The sequence below is a fragment of the Atractosteus spatula genome, chromosome 6, assembly GCF_055471065.1.
Source record: "Atractosteus spatula isolate fAtrSpa1 chromosome 6, fAtrSpa1.hap1, whole genome shotgun sequence".
Classification (NCBI taxonomy): Eukaryota; Metazoa; Chordata; class Actinopteri; order Semionotiformes; family Lepisosteidae; genus Atractosteus; species Atractosteus spatula.
The window spans coordinates 25,572,707-25,589,625 of record NC_142711.1 but is presented as its reverse complement, the minus strand read 5'-3'; the positions used below and the strand labels follow the sequence as shown (position 1 = coordinate 25,589,625).

The 16,919-nt window shown below is 36.4% G+C and overlaps 1 protein-coding gene across 1 annotated transcript in view; it reads right to left on the bottom strand.

Annotated features, from left to right (window-relative positions):
• Positions 1-1,008: 1,008 nt before the first annotated feature.
• Positions 1,009-16,919, bottom strand: part of acvr2ba (activin A receptor type 2Ba) — a 57,550-nt gene continuing 41,639 nt past the window's right edge. The window contains exons 4-11 of the mRNA XM_088919528.1: positions 15,883-16,034; positions 14,965-15,108; positions 14,488-14,631; positions 12,084-12,232; positions 10,801-10,915; positions 10,543-10,681; positions 9,264-9,394; positions 1,009-8,063 (exon numbers count right to left, since the gene is read on the bottom strand). Of these exons, the coding sequence (XP_088775654.1) occupies positions 7,869-8,063; positions 9,264-9,394; positions 10,543-10,681; positions 10,801-10,915; positions 12,084-12,232; positions 14,488-14,631; positions 14,965-15,108; positions 15,883-16,034 (1,169 nt within the window). The 3' untranslated portion in view covers positions 1,009-7,868. The remainder of the gene's footprint in view (positions 8,064-9,263; positions 9,395-10,542; positions 10,682-10,800; positions 10,916-12,083; positions 12,233-14,487; positions 14,632-14,964; positions 15,109-15,882; positions 16,035-16,919) is intronic.

The window sequence follows — 16,919 nt, the reverse complement described above, 5'->3', positions numbered from 1 at the left end:
GTAAAAGTCAAATGCCAGTGAAGCCTGCAGATAAAAATGAGAAAAACAAGTGCTGGTTGCATTTACCCCCCCACGTCAATACCAGGTGGAAGTGCTTTTTAAGTCACAGGATAGTGTCATGTCCATCCATTCTTATTTACAAATCTGCTCAAGCTCTGTTAAGTTCTGCTGCAAGGTGAATTTGAGGCATAATCCTAGGCCTTTAACACACAGACAGGCTTTCCTATAGTATTTGCCTATGACTTTGGTCTATCCATTTCCCCCACAAATATGACAAACCAAGTCCCCACTGATGAAAAGTGCCCTACAAAACAATGCTGCCACCACCATGCTTGAGTGCAGGCATAGTGTTAACGGAGTGATGCATAGCGTTAGGCTTACACCAGATGCGTTGCGTTTAGACACATAAGTTTGAGTTTTATCTTTCGGTAGTTTGGAAAGGTCCCTGGTCTTCATGCTCGAATCTTTATTTGAAATTACTGATTGATGGGCCGTACATAGATGCATTTACTCCGAAGTGATGCAAATCACTATTGTACACTGAGGCCTTTTAACTAATCGTCTGACTTGTCAAAGCAATTTTGTGTTCCTGTTCTAATTTAAGCTTGCCATAGTATGGAGGTTGAATACTTCTGTAATCAGTTATGTAATTTTATTTCTTGTTTTATCCCTGCATTTTTTAGTGACATGCAGCTTCTTTCATGCATAAAAATGCAGATTGAGCATTCACATTGATTAAAAATATTCAGTTTAAAAAGTGTATAATTCAACAAAACCAGACATTGGGAGTAGAAAGTACTTTTATAAGACACTAACTACTGAATACTTGGTCGAGGAAAATTAAATGCAATGGTCATTTTGGTTAACTATTCGCAGTATAAGAATTTGCACGAGTGCCTATTTGCAATTGACCCATCTAAATCATCTTTATTGAAAAAAAAGATGCACCCTCAAGAACTCCTAAAACTGGAAGAGTTTTTCATTTGTTTGGTAATAACAGACACCATCTTGAATGGTTTATCAGTATTTTATTTTCATATACAAAAAGATAAACTTGAAATAATCCTTTCTAGTATTTTTTCTCTACATGTTGGGGTGTAGTTGCTTCACACAGGGCAAATACTACATTCATACTGGTTTATTCTGGCACCCAGTGTCGAGAGCTGAAACAACAACACCCCAAAACTAGGCAAATCTAAGTCAAACTCCTGATACTCAGTTCTAAAATTACCACAGTAAAAATGAACAATAATCCACTGCAAATTAATGAACTATGTTACAATGATCGTTCAAAAAAGTCCTCATTTCATTACGGCAATACAACTGATGTTTTTTTCCAGGGCATTTCATATATATATATATAAAACTTAACATACTTCCATCCAAAAAAAGGGGATACAGCAACAAGTTTAATTCTCTGTATACATTTGTTGTCTTTTACAGGATACTTTTTAGTATAATTGTTAAAATCAGTAGTACAAGCCATTTCTGATCTACATTTTTAGCTACAATAGTGAAATATAACCTACAACATTTACATTTCACATCCTGGTATAGAAACAGCACTTGAGTGACCCCTTGACAAAGAAATCTCTTCTCTTCATCCCTACACAGATCCCCCTTTACTACTAACTCCCCAGCAGTTTATTTGGGAATCCCAGAGACTTGGGTGGATACATACCCTGCAAATGATGGAAACACACTTTCAAGTTTGCAATTGACATTATAGAAACTACGGCTATTGGTTTGAAAAACTGTCAAGTATTAGAAAAGGCCTTCCTAAATTCAGTCCACTAAAAAAGTTGAGTTTTCCCAAACACTACAGTTCAGACAACGTAGTGCTGACATCAGTTAAGAGCAAACGAAATGGTATTGTGCAAGTGTTATGTTGTGTTAGAGCAAAGCAGAAAGCAAGATGTCAGTAACTGCTTCTTAAAGATGAAGAATCTTTGACATTTCAAGAGCCATTAGCATTCATATTCAAACTTTTTCAATTAGGGGAGATATTAATACTTTTTTTACCAAAAACTGTAAATAACCTAGTCAGCCCTACCTGAAGTTCAATACTTACAGTAAACACTGATAACTTAGGAACATGAGGTAATGATTTTGATGTAGAAATGTGTACCAAGACAAAACTTTCCACAGCTCCGCCAAAATTCATTCCGAACTGTTTATTTTAAGGTAAACTTACTGGCATAAATATTTGTAAGACTTAATTTTAGAAATTATCACCATTAAATATTAAATACTGAAAATAATGAAACTGTATAGTTAGCCATAATTTTTTGCTGTTGACATTAAATTATTAAACTTTCCTGAAAAAATAAATCTTCTACAGTGCTTGTGAATGTTATTCAAGGAATACTATTGTATTTCATTTTCTACTACTTTTATTTTTTATTTTGTTTAGGTGTTTTTTTATAGTTCTATGGATTGGAAAGCCAATACTAAATGAAAACTTCACATAAATGTATAACACAGAAAACTACTTAAGAAATCCTCATTGTTATGGCTCAAGTACCAAAGTTGGGGACACCAGTATTTTAGGTCATCTACATCACATATGAAAAAAAATAAAGTAAAAAGGAAGCACTCTTGAATATTTACAGCACAATACCATTTCTCAGCTCAATTTCAAAGGTGTGAATCTGAAAAGAGGAAGGTTTCACAATTGGCAAGGGGGTCGTTACACGTTACACTGGTACAAAGAGGTTTCCTGTTTGTGTTTTATAGTATACATTATGTGATATCAAGGAGTATCCAGCTAGCAACACTGTTTCACATGAGGTTTGAGGTAATTGGTTCCTGAAATACCTGGATCTCTGACTGCATCCAGAAATTACAGCTGGCCATATTTTATGAACTTTTTGTCAGGTACTACAACAAAAAAAAAAAAGACTCACAGCAGTTGCTTTTACTTGTTTGAGGAAAAAAAAAGGCACAACATCAAAACACACCTTCATTTCTGCAAGATGGCCAAGTCTTTGTTCTCTGTATTTAAAATATTAATGCCACTGATACCCATACGCATTCTGATCTCGAGGACAGACTTTGTGACTTTTCTGTCATCATTTAATCAGGAATACACCAAGGTCAGTCTTTAGAATCTGTTGGATAACTACATTAAAGCTAATACATCGATTTGGAAAAAATCTGAAGTGATATTTTTGAAAAATATACGAGATTATCTAAACATCTACCCTGGTCTTATTTTATTAAGTAACTCAGAAAAGGGGAGCTAAAAACACTCCAGCAATTTCTCTGCCCACTCAAGAACCATTTGAAAACTTCTCAACATGGCACCTTATATTTCTACACATTTATTTTCAAAAAGTAAATAATTTAAAGAATTCCACAAGCTGGAAAAAAATAACCTCATGTAAAATGTAATGTTCTACAGAGCTCTGTACAACTATTGCATATTTTTGCAGATTTGCACAAACAGGAATTTTATTAAACATAATACTGATCACAAGACGTTGAAGTTAAACATGATTCCATCCCACGTCTTAACTTACTTCACTTATGACCTTTATAAAAATCATTCTAGAAGGTTATGCTACAATGTAAAAGCCAAAGAACTGTTCGAAGTTCCATGGTGAAATTCAATACTATACAGCACCCCAAAAATCCACCCCCCCCCTCCACATTTCAAATTCAAAGCCTAATCTAATTTCAACAATCAACACTGAGTTTATTCTGACTTGATATATGTAAAATACTCTATTGGCTATTTTATAGTTTACGGAATAAAAACAAACGTCTACAAAATTAAAATTTTATAATTACAATCCTCCATTTAAAAAAAAATGGAGAAAACTTGCCTTTATGGGAGAGTGAACAAATACTTGTCCTTTCCATAAAAAAAGCAATGTAGTGTGTGGTACATCATTTTATCACAGGCTTTTAAATATTTTGAGACTGCTCTTTTCATAAGGTCCAAAAAACAGCATGATGCTGGATTTACACAAAGCAACACAAGGCTAAACCTGATCATCTTACTATTTCCTGTACCAAATTAATATTTCTAGACATGATCAGAGCAGTCAGAAGCTTACATTCTTAATTGGCCAATAAAATTTCAATTTGGTTTTTTCAGAGATTGTCTAAAGTCAAAATTCTCATGTGCCTGAAAAAAATAATTAGAAAAGTCAGAATGCTGATCTAGCCATCCCTTACATTAAAAACAGACACAATGAAGAATATCCTACTCTACTAAAAAAATAAAACTTTGGTTATTTTCTAAGTAGTCAAATGCTTGCTTAAAATTAGAAGCATTACTGAAATACTTAACTAGGTTAAATTTGTCAAGGTATTTCACAATATGACAGTTACACATTTTATACTTGATAAACTTCACCTTAATACTTAAGTAAAATTAAAAATGTTCTAAAAAAATGTCAGTAAAACTGTTCTGACAATCATTAACAACAAATCATTTTTCATTAACTGGATCTAGTGTATTTCAAAGACCTATGGACTTTTTGTAGGACTTCCAAACCTTAAGTCTAAAACAGCACAGCATATGGTGGTCTTTATTAACAATTTGGTTGATTGCTTTAGGGCCATTTACAGTACCCAAGAGTTCATTTTTTAAACCTGAAAACAGAAAAAAATATATGCCTTAAGGCTATTGCTGTTGATATTGCTTGCTACATAGCTTGCCAAGTCCTTTTGTATCTCGCATCGGAAATTCAAATCACAAAGCAGAACCCTCTTGATTATATCCCTGTAAAAAGTAAATGATTTTTAAAAACTACATTTTAGCCTTCTGAGATTAAGCATGAACTTAAATTTAGAATTAATGGATAACTGAAGTTATTAATGATGCCTGAAAGAAAGAGAAAATGTCATTCAATGACACCAGTTAAAAAGTTTTAATTTCACAGATGTATCCAAAGCTAATGGTTGAATTCAATTCTAGGTTTCTGACTTGGTTGTCTTTATATGAAATGCTGCTTCACGAACCCAACTCACTGTTTTTAAGTAATACTCAACGTTATTAGCTGAAGAAATGCTGTAGATAGCACCCTTCCCATGATTCATAAACCTGACAATACCTTTGCCACAGTAAAAGAGGCAGACACCATTACAAGAGTGAGCTGCTTCAGTAAATTTTCTGGTAATCCATTTCAAAAGGGGCATTCTTCTACCTTTTCAAAAACATTGGTTTGAAAATTATCTACCTATTAAGCACTACTATAAACTTTAAACCTCAACTGAACAGAGCTGTACAGATATTGCTTACCCACAACAACCCTGACTAATGAAATACTTAACAGTAACTAGTTAATGAGATGATTTTTGACAACAAAAATGAAAAAGCCCAAAGTCACAATGTGTGTACCCTTTTCATGAAAAGTATCAGAAATCATTTTCAATTCATATGGTTCCAATTAAATAGATATCCGAGCAGAAAAGTAAAACCTCTAGATAAATATGGCACCATGAAAAAACAAAGCTCTTAGGAGGGAGAATTTTTTTTGAAAAAGCAACTGCTGTATAGCCTTAGTCAGTATGTGTAGAAAACAGCTGAAACAGCACAAAAACAGGGACACTAAACCTTTTTGATCTCTATCAATTCAGCCTTGTATCATACTTTTTATAAGCTTTTTTGTTTGTTTAACGGTATAATTATACAATTATATGGCTCCAGACTGAAATATGTGAAGAAATTTGTCCACCAAGTCAACAATAGCAAATTGGACAGATGTAACCCCATACCTGCGTCAAATCCCACGCAAAACTTAATTCCTTTAAGTGCATTGAATGATTACATTTCTTCTTCCATTTCTGTTCTGCACAAAACCAATCCAGAAAATGTGCTTAATAGATAGTATGTACCAGAAACACTTTCCAGATGTTTACTGAAATTCACCTGGAAATCTAAAAAGGTTTGTAAATGGGTAAAAAAAGGTTTGTTGTCCCTTTACATGTCAGACAAAAATGTACAAACAGCCAGCACAGAATGAATAATGCCCAGGTACCTTGTTTAGGCAGTATTCTACAACTGTATACAGTTATTTACAGGTTTTCTTTTTTGTTTATACAACATAAAATGGTAGCACTTCCTAAAAGATTTTGGAACTTTTTTTTTCAAAACTCCCTTGTCATAAAAGCCAACTTACATTAAAATATACTTACTACAAGACAACACAACTAACAAAATATATAATAAAACTGATACACGTAGAAAAATCTGAGGTATTTCTGGTTTGAGGTGGTCTGTGGTCATGAACTTTATAGTTTTGTTTTTTTTAATTTTGTTTTTACCTCGGAAGCCACGTGGTTTCTGTTTATGTGTGTTTGCATGTGTATGCTGTTATCTTCAGAATGTTGCACATTTTGCAAAAAATAATAAAATAATATATATATAAATTCATCTTTGAGTTGAAACAGCAGCATTAGGGACATTCACCGACTGTGTAAGTTATGGCATACTGAAATGTTTTCTATATAAAGAATATGCACCACTTTAAGACATAAGTTATCACTGTGGTTTGTGTAAGGAGAAAGTTACCACTCACAGCCTCTGTAACCTGAATGTGCAGTTGAATCTGTAGTTTGTCATCCAACCCATTTCCCCATGTGGACCTAACTTCAAAGTACGGCCTATATGTTCAGAAATCTTTTTGGTCCCTGTGAGTAGAAGTTAAAATTAAGGGACCTAACAAGTCAGATGAACTGAATCTTCTCTCCTAATACCTCTGTAAATGAAAATACAGGCTGATCCGAGGACTGAGTCTGGTCTCAAAACAGGTCCTTAACTCTTGCTGTCCCAAATATACACTGTTTAAATAAAGAAACTTGGACACATCAACAAAATAGTTGCTTAAGCCCACAATATCTTTCTTACACTGTATATCATGGACCTAATCAAAAACATACATACACTCGCACATCGATACATAGTACATACACACACACATACTTATTCCTTCACTATGGTCTTCCATCTGCTAAGGATTTGTTTGGGCAACTACCACTTTAGTCTATTAACCTCGGCTGCATTGGCCATTTTTAATGATGCCTAATGAACCCCTCCCCCCACCCAACCATCATCATCATCCCTGTTCATGAGTGGATGTTCTGGCTCTCTCCTTACGTAATTGGTTGCTGTTGACGACACCCCGCCTCAAAAGCTCTGCCCGATGAGACCGGTTACCTGAGAAGTAGTTCCGTACCTAACGAAATGTTTTGTCCAAATGCTGCAAAGCTCAAATCTCAATTTTGCCATATTCTCTTATCCTTTTTTTTCCTTTTACCCCCTCTTAAATATGCTTAACGAACCCCTCATAGACACCAGTCTCTTAAGAAACAAAGAAAAACAATTAGTCCTGTTGCCTTCCACTTTTTTTACGTGTTCTAGTGACACCCGTTAGTTCCGTAAAAGACACGTTTACCGTTATTTTGTTAAGCACTCGCTTTCAGCAAAAAGAAAAATAAGTGTAAAAGAAAAAATAATCCCTCGAGGAAGGTAAATTGTATGTAACAGTCTTAAGTTTCCTCCAGGGTTTTGCAGCATTGTTATATTGTCCAAAATGGTTAGATGGTTTATTTGTCACAGACAGTCCTGTCTAAATGACAGGAAAAAAGAAAAACTTGAGTAAAAAAATGAAATGAAACAGTTGAGGTACCTGCACCTTTTTCAGCATTCATAAGTCGGCACCTGAATGCGCTTGAGATGTCCATTTTAGCTTTTTTCCTCTCGAAAAAATACAGTAGAGAAGTGTGCTGGTAATATTGATCCAATCAAAAATAATAATTAATAAAAAAGTCAGGATAAAATAGCAGCTGCATTCATGTTTTTTTTTCCACTGTTTTCTGAAATCCACTGAGTCTGGAAAGACAAGGGTTTGATGGACTCAGATACTGGACTCTTTGGGTGGCAAGTCCACATTGGTGACAGAGGTCACCATGGAGACCAGGCAGTCCGAGGTAGTGCCGTTTGTCAGTCTGCGAATTTGCGAGATGCGCTCCTCAACGCATCCTGCCGACAGACGGGCCTCTGCATCGTGGTCCCAGCATTCTTCTATTGTCTCGCACAGCTGTGCCAAACCCTTTAGAACAGAAGAAAATTAAATTCATCATCATGGCCTCTTACACCATCGGTCAGGGCTCTATTAAATCTGTTTTCACCAGTCCTTTGGAAATTTCACATTTAACTATTTTTTTATGCCGGCACTGTGAAATTCAGGCTCTCCCAAAGTTAATAAAACCAGTGTATTTTAACAGCAAATTCTCATTTTAATCATTGATATGCTGCAGCATTCTAAAATCCAAAATATTTACAGATCAGTCTTTAATATGCCTTAGCTGCCTTAAGTGAGCCTGGAGTGAGCACGGCTCACCCTGCAACAGTTTTAGTTATTCTACTGTGGACATACCAGTCCATAATTAGGCACAGTTCTCTATGCTTGACATTTCACAGAATTGCCCAAGAGCTTTGCAAGGTGTGTATTTCTCTCTACCAGCTTCCAAAACCATAGCAACTTCTGCAGCAAAGTTGCTGTAACCATGAATAATACATTACAGATCACAGAGAAGAGTATGTCAACATCAGCATGCAGAATTTGCCTTACAAATCCATTCACATGATCTAATTTAGTCTTTAATAGATCGATGCTTACTAATATCCTTTGCATCTTGGCCATAAGTCATTATAAGTCGGATAAAAGCACCTGGCCAATGAATACATGCATATCTAAAGGTATACACTGGCCATTCAAATTACCATGACGAATTAGGACCTTCACAAGCACAGCGAGATTTCTAAGGAAATTCCCTGCCTCTGCTCCAACCCATGGGACTACTCTCTTACCTCCCAAAAAATAATTCATGAATCAGGGCATTTGGTTTTAATGTTCTTAAAAATGAAGATAATGGCATGGATGATATTTTACTGGATTTCATTGCAATGCCATTTATTAGATTTCAGTTTAAAATAAAGACTTATTTTTTAATATTTTCATATTTCATTATCCATGCCACATTTTTACAGTTATGAATTTGGTGAGGCTTTAATCATAGTGCTCATCATGGTATGGATTAGCAAATCCATTTTGTTGATTTAAAACAGCCAGTATTTTGTGTATTGATTGATGAACTGAAGGAAAGGGATTATGAAATCAGTTTCTCCACGATTATTACTTATACCTCCTTTGATGTTCCTAAATTGTCCCTTGCTGTTCAAGGAACAAAAAACACCACACAGGTATGGAAACTAAGTGTCAAATCAGAAGTATAATGAGGACACTCACAGAATGTTTGAGCCAGCAGTCCTTGAAAGTGGGCCTCATCTTTTTGTGGACAACCACTTCCTGCAAATCCTCCAGGGACGGGTGTTGCCCAATCTCCTCTTCAAATGGCAACATGTACTCATCTACAGGGCCTGAAAGAAAAGAAAGACCAGTTGATGAAGCGATACTGCCAATTAGCATACAAATGCTTTTAATTCTCACAGGTGGATAATGTTGGTAGATGCTGGAGCTGGATAACGTTGGGGCGGTGTGGTGGCTCTGTGGCTAAGGATCTGCGCCTGAGGCTGGAAGGTTGCCGGTTTGTATCCCGCGGCCGGCAGAGGAATCCTACTCCGTTGGGCCCCTGAGCAAGGCCCTTAACCCCAACTGCTCCAGGAGCGCCGTAAAAATGGCTGACCCTGTGCTCTGACCCCAAGCTTCTCTCCCTGTCTTTGTGTCTCATGGAGAGCAAGTTGGGGTATGTGAAAAAACAAATCCCTAATGCAAAAAATTGTATATGGCCAATAAAGTGATCTTATCTCACAAAATCCAGAGTGAAATAGTACATTAATAAAATATATAGATATGAAAATGTATCACGTCTAAACTAGAATTTTACATTTGCAGTTAAAATCCTTTGAATATCCAAAAAACAGGAGTCAGTCTGAATCTGTACTAGCAAGTGTATTCTGCTTTCTCAATGCAAGCTCAGTTATACCTACGTGATTTTCAGAATTCAATTCCATTAGGGACGGGTTTCTCATAATAGTTTTATGCCATTCAACCTTAATTCTCAGCAAAAGCTCTTTTTTCTGATTCGCAATTTTACTTAAAAATCTATTATTTTAACAATTCCTTAGAAGACGTTCAGGAAACTACTGAAATTCAAACTTATACCTGATAAACAGACACTTATACCATAGACAAGATGTCACCCCTTGATGACATCTGATGTGCAGTCACAAGATGACTGAAGACGTTGGCCGAAAAGTACAGAGGACTATCAGTCCAGTTTTAAATGACCTTCACTACAGAACTGTTCAGATAGGACAGCTGGAAAATGGCACAGGTGTACACCAGACAGAAAAGTCCTTTTCATAGGACTGAAAGTTTCTTTCAAAGGTTTGGGTAAGCCAAAGCAGCAACTGTTAGCACCTTAGTCTCAGAGAAATAATAATCGACTTCGTAGTTCTATCTATGCATATAACAGTAGGTCCCACTGAATTTAGTTATTTTTAGTACAGCAACTTTTGAAGTTAAACTGAGACCAATAATTCTTTGGAAGGTCCCCATTGCTTACCATCAGCAGCTTTGCATCGCGTTACCAGTTCCCACAGCACCAGGCCCATGGCATACATATCTATCCTCAGAAAGGCATCTCGCTGGAAGTTAATGGCCCCCTCCAACACCTCAGGTGCCATGTATCTCCTCGTTCCCACCTGCATACAAAGAATTTTCCAATCAATCCGCAACTATGAGCCACAATCCCCAACAGACAAACTTTCAGGTAACTGGTCACGAACATCGATCAAGAGTCATGTTAAGCCGTTTTTCATACCTGGCCATGTGTATCTCCTGGTGGCTTCCCAGGCTCAAATCGAACCGCAAGTCCAAAGTCTCCTATAATAGCTGTCAGGTCGTGCTTAAGCAATACATTCTTACTTTTAAAGTCCCTGCAAAGTTCCAGAAAAGAATGTCAGTTGTGAAGTAAAAGCAGAACCCATGCATCATAAGAGAAACGGTAATTTCAGTATATGATTTTTGCCAAATATGGATAGTGTATTATGCGTAAACTGTTCTGCTTGGTTACCAAGCAAAAATAGATTTAAGCACTAGCTTACTTTTCTGAGGAGCTAAGCATCTCCAATTTGTAATAATTTAACCACTAATTTGATGTGAAGTATATAAAGGTAAATGCATCATTTAGATTTTTTAATAAATTGTACCGTGCAGTTGAAATGTGAAATCTTTAACCCATTTTAAGTAAGTTCAGTAGTACAGAGAGTAAGATGTGCAAATCGGAGGCTTATAGTTTAACGGCTGGCAGCAAAGTTCAGTAAAAACAGGTCACATCACTGCTCAGCAGTCAATATGCAATGAGCACAGATACAACCACAGACTGTCGTAATGACTGAAGAGACTGGCAGAAAAGTGTGGATAAAACACTCAATTTTTAAAACTGGCTTTTTCACAGAATTTTTCCAGTTCATAATGACATTCAATATGAAACTGCTTAGACAGGACAGTGGGAACGTGGAACAGGTGTACATCAGGGAGAAAGGAGCACTTTTCACAACACTGAAAATTTGTCTTTCAAAAGGTCTGCTTGTCAAAAGGACAAACTGCAACACTAGCCAGAAAAACTGCACATCTCTAATGAACAGATAATTCAAAGGCATCTCCCAATAGGTTGGATGCAAACTGTTTAATTTTAAACTAACTTATGATTCTTGGATATTCTTATACAAGTATATTAAAAAAAAGTATAGGGAAAAAAACAGTATAAAGTTCTCCCACTGGAGGGCAGTGTCATCCATAAAAAATCAGTATAGAAACTTGCTTACTGAAAGTTCTGCAATCACATTATCTGCTTCATATGCACTATAACCAAATGTAAGCCCTGAAGAACCATTAAAATTGGTACATTTCTAACATCCACTCTCCATGTGCTGCCATTAACAAGATCTGTCATACAATAAATCACTTCTATATTAATGACTTTCATCTTAATTTGAAATTAATTGAAAGTCTCCCAGGTGCTTTATAGGATTATGTAGAAAAAAAAAGTTTAAACCCTTGATCTGTTCTACAGCACTATGTGCAGCAGGCTGGTGATCTTACCTGTGGGCAATGGCAGGCTTGGGCCCTTCGCCTTTGTACCGAGGCACATCCTCGTGCAGATAGGCCAGGCCACGGGCCATCGTCTCCGCAATGTGACACAGCTCATTCCAGCTCACGATGTTTCCTTTCAGGTAATCAGTCAGGGAGCCCTGTGCACAAATTGAAAACAAAAACATCATGATAATTAAATAAACACAAGACATACCTACTTTTCCTTTCCCCAGAACGTTGTGGTCTGGGGATGTTCATGTTCATCTGCTTTTCCTGAATTTATAACTTTCCACTTCCAAGGTCAGTTCGGAAGGATTAAGCAGTTATCTGGTCCAGAGATCTGCGATTTTATCTGGCCCAGGGCTGCCACAAAAGTGTGTTTTCTCATATATGCTCCAGACAAGTGGAGGCAGGCCTCAGATGGAAAAGGTTTAGGTTACTGGTTTGAAGGCTAACTTAGAAACTGGAGCAATGTTATTTTCATATGTTTGCAAACTCCATAGTCCCCCTCAAATACAAAGATATTTATATTTCTTGACTTTCAGTATGAGCTACATCAGTTTAAGACAATATATATCAACACAGTATATGAACTGTAAAAAAATTGTTTGGAATGTGGTTCACACTTCTCCTATAAAAAAAAATCTCTTCTTTAATCAGTGGTCACGACACAGTAGGCTCCCTCGGCTGTGATTTGTTAAACCCAGGCATCACTAAAACCTGCACCATAATCACCCAGCTTTCCAGGGCTCAGTTTTTTTTCTACATTTCAGAGCTTGAGTATTACCACCTCTGAGACTTCATTAGTTGTTTCTTTTCCAACAGTCACTAAGAATATCACCTTTTCCAGAGTGGTTATAGGTACCTTAAAAGCCAATTGAGAGGCAGCTTCAATTTCCTCTAGACTATTTATGTTCTTCCTGCAAGTACATGCTGTAGCATAGTTATTTAATTAGATAAGTGCATCTGATTGATTCCCAAATCAGTCAGTAAAATGGCTAGCAATAAACTGCAATGTTAAGGTTAACAAATTCTTGGCAGTTAAATGCTAGCAAATACTAAATAGGCATTGCAAGGGATACCTTTCAAGTGTACAACCACACAAAAAGCATGTGGAATGTATACAAAAGTAGAATCCAGAAATTCAAACTTCCTTTACTTTTTCAAGTGGCGCCATTTGAATTTGTGGACAAGTAAAAAAAACTGCAATGCGATTTTTCTTTAATACCGTCGAACCCTTCCTTACATTCAATCAGCTAATCTAGCCTGTAGCTAATTGATCCAAGGATCTCATCCAGCCATTTCTTGAAGTCAGACAGGGTGTAACAACATGGCTGGATATTGCACAGTATAAGCAGTGCCATCCTTCCAAAGACAAGAATTACTATTTGATCGCATTCATTTTGCGGAATTAAGTTTTAACACAAAATCACATCTTTTGATATAATGATGTAATAAAATTTGAGTTAGCAGCTACCCACCCAAACCATTCAAACTCCTAAGACAATATTACAAGTGCCCTACATATCTGCAGCAAGAATATGAACAAAAATTGCAGCTCAGATACTTACAAAGCAAAAAAGAAAAAGTAATCACATCTTTATTAGTGATTTACCAGACTAAAAAGTATTTTTTTTAAAACCACTAGATTGTAAATAAAATGGACTTAAACGACAAAACACTATAAAATTATTTTGTATAACCTTAAGCACTTCACAATAATTACTCCTCAACACAAATTAAATAAAATCATAGTAAGGTCTATTAGCAAAAGAAAGGCACATGATTGAAATGTCTTTAACATTATGCCTTACTTAAAACTCAGATACAGTTTCCACAATAATACTTGATACTTGAGAATACCTTGATAAATTCAAAATAAGCTATGCCTTACTACTTACAGTGCTTTGATTATATGAAAGGAAAACCATCAGCTGGCATCAGGTTAGTCTGTTCTTCCCATCTGGGATTTTTGTGTCTTTTTACTTTAGTGCAGCACCTGACTTACAGTTGTGATCTAACTGTGAAATTCCAGGAAAGAGGAGGCGAGGTGTAGCTTAATTTAAATTTTTTTCTAGCAATTTTACTGTACCATCCAATTGTATTCTTCTGGGATTTTCAGCATTAATTAAGTAGTGCCCTGGGTATATGAAAATTTTGGGAAAGGCCACGCTTGAAAAACTCTTGACATTTTTGGCGACCTCACAGCTAGACTGTCAAAAGTTATAAAAGTTGCTTTAAGTATATGCTACAACTCATTAAATCGAAAAAACACTGAAAAAATCACATTTCTTAAGCTTCCTTTACCTTGGCAAAGATAAATGCTTCACAGTTTTAATGTCCTTTATTATGCAGTGTTTCTCTTTCACAGTCACTTGCCAAAGTACAGATAGTGAAAGAACACATTCTTTACCTTTTCGTGAAACTCTGTGATCAGCCACAGCTCCATCTCCAGGTTGGTACCTCGTTTCTCTGCTGCAATGTAGCGGAGCAGATTCTCATGCTTCATTCCAGGAGTTATGAAGACGTCACGCTCATTCTGCCAGGACTGCTTATCCTTTAGAAAAAGGAGGAATTTCTGGTCACTTTTTACGATTTCATGACCATGGCTCTTTCACATGTGCTCCCCCTCCAAAAAAAAGTTTAATGCTCGATTAAAAATGTTTTTTTCCTAACATTTCTTAAAAGTAGTACTCCATATTAAAACCATTTCCAAGTTCTACAACCTAATTTCACAATGGAAAACACATAAATAGCACAAACAGTAAAATTCTGAAAACCAAAAAAAAACTTTAAAAAAAATCTGAAACACCTCAAACAGACATTATTTTATTCATGCCCTAAACATTAATACATGAGCTAAGTAAATAAATGTTACTAAATTACTTACTTGAATTGGGAATATCTTCACCGCTACATATTCATTCATTAACTGTGCCTTCCAGACACAGCCAAAGCGCCCCCTAGCTTTAATTTCCAGTAACTGTAGTGGTTTGAGGCCTACAAGAGGTGAAGGCGGAGGGGGACCAGGATCCTGGTAAGTAAAACAGGGAAAGGAGACTTATAGACTCACACAGATATAAGCACAGGCATTACAAGTCTAAGTATTTTCTGAACAGAAGATGGACAACTCCCTGACTTGCAACGATACTACTATACAGGCCCTGGCACAATCTGGTTTTACTCCATGTTAAGCACTTTGTCAGCTACCCTAATTCCATCAAAGATGTTTAATGCTTTTGTCTTTCCAAATATTCAGGACACCTGATAAGATATTAGTGTATCAGTCCTTATGGTTTTCATAAGCAATGCAAGAAAATATCCATACAAATTAGGCCACAGCAAACAAATCTCCAGAGATTTCAAGACATCAAGACAGAACGTGGTATCAGGATAGCCTTGAAGTAAAATCAACAGTCACTGGTAAAGGTGCTGAAAGCAAGAAAAACAATATACATTTACTACTACGTTACTATTGTCATGAGAGACACTGTAAAAAAATTATTCTAATCCAGGAGATTGTTAGTGGAATCATTTGTCAAGATCATATCCCTAAGCCGAGAATTAAAAGTAAACCCAGGCAAAGATAACGGAGACGCACACAAGCCCGATTCCTTCCCAGAAATATTTCTGGCTGCACTGATGGTTTGGCGGTGGTGTTGCAGGGCTTGCGAAGATGGATTCAGGCAGCCACGAAAGAGATGATCACAAATCCGAGAATGAGAAGAGATGGCCGCCAACCAAATGATGATTAAAGTTTGCATGCTCACAGATATGTTCTGGGGAAACATCTCATCCCTTTACTCACCTCATTGATGTCGACGTGGCCATATGGAGGTTTGCGGTGACGGTACATCCAGAAGGCAAGCAGCATGGCCATGGACAGGACAGTAATGGGAAGCAGCGAGTACACCAGGATGTTGATTAATGAAGGTGTCGGAGGAGGGGGCTCAATGTTGACTGCAACATGCACACATACAAAAATCAAAAATCACCTTGCGCTCGGTACAGTCGGAAAACAAAAGGCAGAAGCAACTTCCTTATGAAAGTACAGATCAATATTTTGGCAGAAAATGCAACAAAAGGGCAACTAAACTGCTTAAGGGGCACCTGATCCCAAAACGAAACACGCATGTTGTACAAATACAGCATTTAAAAAAAAACTAATGGTCAAAACTAATGAGCACTGCTTCAAGCCATAAGTAAGAGAAGGGTTTTTGCCTAGGTCCAGAAATATAATAGAAGATTATAATATAATCTTATAATAGAAGAATATGATTACCCCTGATGCACACATTTGAAAAAAATATATTGAGGTATTCAACTAAAATGACTTGCTAAAGAAAAACATTTTTAATCTTAAACACTATAAGTGGACAAACTCTATGGACGTGCAATTAAAAACAAGAACAGAAGGCACTTTTATTTTTTACCTAAAGATTTGTAAGACAATTGAAACAAGCTTCCTCACCCATGTTGTTGAAGCCTATATCCTAGCTTATTTTAAGAGCTAGCTGAATGACATCCTGGGATCAATCAGCTACTAACAAACAAACTAAATATGCTAAATAGTTGTAACCTTTCTTATGTCTATTTCATACTGGGGACTGACTTTGAAAAAATAACAGCAGATAAGTGTTTGCTAAATACCTGTAAAGGTATTTAAAGAAGATGATGAAATCTATTAACATCATTAAATCTTATCTGTAAAAGAGCTCTGCAGATGCAGGCCCAGCTTGACATAGTTGTTGCAGATGGATCTTGCACAGGTCTCTGGCTATGCATCATAAATAACGCAATGATACTTAAAAAAGCAACAATGTGGAGAAATTAATGAACAAGTTT